At 38.8% G+C, this 4,366-nt stretch overlaps 1 protein-coding gene across 1 annotated transcript; it reads left to right on the top strand.

Annotated features, from left to right (window-relative positions):
- The first annotated feature begins 619 nt into the window (after positions 1-619).
- LOC131053748 (LRR receptor-like serine/threonine-protein kinase FLS2) lies at positions 620-4,165 on the top strand. The gene is made up of 2 exons (XM_057988391.2): positions 620-3,346; positions 3,459-4,165. Exons 1-2 carry the CDS (start codon positions 664-666, stop codon positions 3,806-3,808), a joined length of 3,033 nt encoding a protein of 1,010 aa, XP_057844374.2. The 5' UTR covers positions 620-663; the 3' UTR covers positions 3,809-4,165.
- Positions 4,166-4,366: the final 201 nt, after the last annotated feature.

Below are 4,366 nucleotides of genomic sequence, written 5' to 3'. Positions count from 1 at the left end.
AATATATCATGATATAGCAATTGTTATTGTGACAGACTAACTAAAATTAATGCCCTACTTTGACTTGAGAAAAGCAACGAGTTATCTTTTGTCTTGAACTATTGTCCGGTCAAACTAAAAGGCGAATACAGTATCAGCAACTACGGGGAACTTGCCAAAGCAATAGTGCATTGTTTTTTCCACGATTTCCTTTGTTTATTCACTTATTTTATAATTTTACTGCATTCCTCTTGCAAATTTTATGTTTAAAGTCAGCGATGTATGACAAATATGAGAGAAATCTCTTTCGTAGGGAGCAAGTGACAGTGAATCGTATGAACACGAAAAGAAAGTACAACAATTGACTGGTATTTTATAATTAGATTGAAAGATGAAAAGTCATGGGTAGTTTGGAACCCATTCGTTTGCTTCCATTGCTTTCATCAACCACAAATATTTTTATATATGACCCAACTACCAAGAGTGCCGATAGTAAGAAATGGCAACTATGACAAAAACGAATATATTTAAATAATAAAGTTTATTTGACCCAAACCGAGGCTTCTGGAGGCGTTGAAGTTCTGGTGAAGACAATAAAATAGAGGCTGTGAGATCAGAGAAGACATTCGGATCTTCTTGATCTCTGGCCTTCCATCTTCGGTGAATAATACTCTGTTCGACAAGATGCATCCCCTGTTTGGAATGTGCTTTGTTCTCTTTCATTTTCTGTTGCCCTGTACCTCTGCAATTACTGATGAGCAAAGTCTTATAGATTTCAGGAAATCCATCACCTTGGATCCTCTAAATTCCTTAGCCAATTGGGTCCCTACTGTTCACTTCTGCAATTGGACTGGAGTTACTTGTAATTCAGCCAGAAACAGAGTGCAATTGCTTGAGTTGGCAGATATGCAATTAGAAGGTACCATCTCCCATTCAATTGGCAACCTCTCATTCCTTACACAACTCGACCTCATCAACAACAGTTTTGTAGGCCAAATTCCACAGGAAATAGGGCGAATTCAAGGTTTAGAGGCTCTCTATCTTTCAATCAATCATTTACAGGGCTCTATTCCAAGGAATTTGACTTCCTGCAAGGAGTTACAAGAATTGAACCTCGCTGCTAACCAATTGACTGGAACAATTCCTCCAGAATTGAGTATGCTTACAAATCTTCGTGTCCTTCAACTCGGCTCCAACAATCTTTCTGGTAACATCCCTCCCTCCTTAGGAAATCTCTCTCATCTCGAAGTATTGTATATGGAAGATCTTGAACTTGAAGGTCACATTCCACCAGAACTGGGAAATCTATCTAACTTGACCTCTTTTCTCCTCTTTGAGAATCGCCGTTTAACTGGCCCTATTCCTTCATCAATCTCAAATTGTTCGCGCTTGATCGAATTGGGCCTCTATAGCAACAGTTTGACTGGTAGTATTCCACTAGAATTGGGCAAGCTATCTCGCCTTACAGTTCTATATCTATGGGACAATCAGCTGAAAGGCACCATCCCAGCCACAATTGCCAATTGTACACAACTGAGTGAACTTGATTTGGAGCTCAACCATCTCAGTGGAGAAGTACCATTGGTGTTGAGCAGGCTTTCAAAGCTTCAAACACTGAGCCTATCGTCTAATCAACTTGTTAGCGGCAGCTCAGACACCATTCCCATTCTTACTGCCCTTCAGAATTGCACCGTCCTGAAAAGCATATTGATTCATGACAATTATTTGACTGGAAACTTGCCAGAGCAGCTTCCAAAAAATCTTACTCTGTTGTCACTATATAGAAATAATATAACAGGAATTATACCTTCACTTATTGCCAACATAACCTACTTGAGAGACCTTGATTTGTCATTCAATCTCCTTACAGGCCGCATCCCATCCTCTCTCAGAAGCCTGGGTAATTTGCAAAGATTATTGTTGGATAACAACAAGCTAGAAGGAAGCATACCCAGTGAGATTGGTGAAATAAAAAGCCTTGGGAAGCTATCAGTGAGCCATAATAAGCTTTCTGGAGAGATCCCTGATACAATTGGTAGCCTTCAACAGTTAACGCATCTTGTGCTTAACCACAACAATCTATCCAGGAATATACCTGCAAGTTTGGGAAAATGCTACAAATTGCAATTGCTGGATCTCTCCAACAATCAGCTCAGTGGACTCATACCCCAGGAAGTGGCTAGTCTTGCTAATTTACAGTTTTATTTCAATTTATCCAGAAACTTCTTGGAGGGATCTCTGCCCATGGAGATTGGAAAGATGATTCATGTTCAAGCTATTGATGTTTCAGCTAACAGGTTAGAAGGTACAATTCCAGCTACTCTGGAAAGTTGTGAGCAACTTGAATATCTGAATTTATCTTCCAATGAATTGCAAGGGCCAATACCCAGTTCTCTCAGTGGATTAAAAACTCTTGTAAGCATGGACCTGTCTTTCAACAATCTTTCAGGTTTGATCCCTGTGTCTCTTAGGTCGCTGAATATGCTTCAATATTTGAATTTGTCGTTCAATAACTTCAGTGGAGAAATCAGAGAAGAGGGCATCTTTAAAAATTTGACAGCTGCATCATTTATGGGAAATACGTTTCTCTGTGGAGAATGGATCGAGTTACGTTCATGCTCTGTTCTCAATACTCAGCCAAAAGACCACACCAACAGAACTAAAATATTAGCAGCAGTGGGTGGAACCATTGGCTTCCTGTTTGTTTGTTTGTTGATCTTGGGCCTAATTTACAGGAGGCACAAGGTCAACTCCGATGCTCATAGTGACATTTTGCCCCTGAAACTAATGGATGACAAGGGGATTTCCTATCAAGAAATCGTTAAAGCCACTGATGGGTTCAACGAGAAAAACTTGTTAGGGACTGGCAGCTTTGGCTCAGTGTACAAAGGCATTATGGATGATGGTAAAATTGCTGCTTTCAAACTTCTAAATTTGCAAAATGAGGAAGCGAGCAAGAGCTTCAGCAAGGAATGCAAAGTGTTGGCAGAAGTCAGGCACAGGAACCTGGTCAAAATCATATCCTTCTGTTTAGAATTTGGACACAAAGTATTGGTTTTAGATTTCATGTCCAATGGGAATCTGGACACACTACTGCATTCCAAGGATAACTCATTGACCTTCAGGGAGATATTGAACATAGCAATCGATGTTATCCATGGATTAGAATATCTGCATCAGGACTGTTTTCTGCAAGTTGTACACTGTGATATAAAACCAAGCAACATTCTTCTGGATGATTATATGACAGCACATGTAGCAGATTTTGGGATTGCCCAAATAATTTGTGGGTCAGATACAAGTACCACTGAGTCAGGAAGTACTTCCACTCTAGCTCTCAAGGGATCGATGGGCTACATTGCACCAGGTACTTGCTTTCAATTATCTAACTAGTTTCTCCTTTGAATATGCTCTGTCTATTACCATATCACTCCTGTACATGATCTAACCAAATTTCTTCATTTTTTTTCATAATGCAGAGTATGGATTTGGTGGGAAGGTATCCACGAGAGGCGATATTTACAGTTATGGTATTATGCTGTTGGAAATGGTAACTAGAAAGAGTCCAACTGACCATATGTTTGTTGGAGGATTGAACCTCCACAAGTGGGTAAACATGCATTTTGATAACAAATTGGACGAGATTGTTGACACGAGCATGATGAAGGAAATAGGAGAATATGGAGTAAATCAGTGTCTCATTCCATTCCTACTTGTTGGCTTGGAGTGTTCAAAGGAGTACCCCAGTGAAAGACCCTCAGCCAGAGAGGTGGTAGGAGTACTGAAAACTATTAGGGGGACTCTCCTTGAAGCTCATGAAAATTTGTAAAGCGTGGATTGCATGTTGTATTTATATGCTTTGCTTCCAATGTTTCTTACTACAATAACTGTTTTGTTGAAAGTCAGATCACTGTAGTTGTATTTCAGGATTTTATGTTACAGTTATTTTGGAATTAATCATTAGAAACCATGAAAGAAATTTACATAACAGATATCACTGTCCGTTAAGTCATAATTCAAGTGTACAATGTAGAGAGCGTAAACGGAATTTTGGCTTCTATAGGCCTCGTTGTCACATGCTACAGCCTGGTGGTAGCTTTCTGTTCTTGGCAGCTTGTTGCTGCCCCTTCTTTGTATTATTATTTTTGTATTTTTTGAAAGCCTATTTTCTAAAGAGGCTTCATTGCGAAGGGAATCAATATCCAAGTTTCTATCATATAAGTCATTAATTGAAATTTGGATTTTCTTGTAGACAACCTACAACCTTAATATGTGAGAAAAGACATGCCCTTTATTTAAATAATGACAGTAAAATAAAAAAATTTAAAAATTAAAGACAATTTGACATGTAATGCTGCTGAATATTACTTGCAATGTAAATATAAAA

The sequence above is a fragment of the Cryptomeria japonica genome, chromosome 11, assembly GCF_030272615.1.
Source record: "Cryptomeria japonica chromosome 11, Sugi_1.0, whole genome shotgun sequence".
Classification (NCBI taxonomy): Eukaryota; Viridiplantae; Streptophyta; class Pinopsida; order Cupressales; family Cupressaceae; genus Cryptomeria; species Cryptomeria japonica.
This window is presented reverse-complemented; position numbering and strand designations above follow the sequence as displayed.

What these genes read in the sequence shown, in the direction of transcription:
- LOC131053748 (XM_057988391.2), top strand. Translation starts at nt 664, where the DNA reads ATGCATCCCCTGTTTGGAATGTGCTTTGTTCTCTTTCATTTTCTGTTG. An exon ending in GATGGGCTACATTGCACCAG is followed by an intron (nt 3,347 to 3,458) that starts GTACTTGCTTTC and finishes TTCATAATGCAG; the next exon opens with AGTATGGATTTGGTGGGAAG.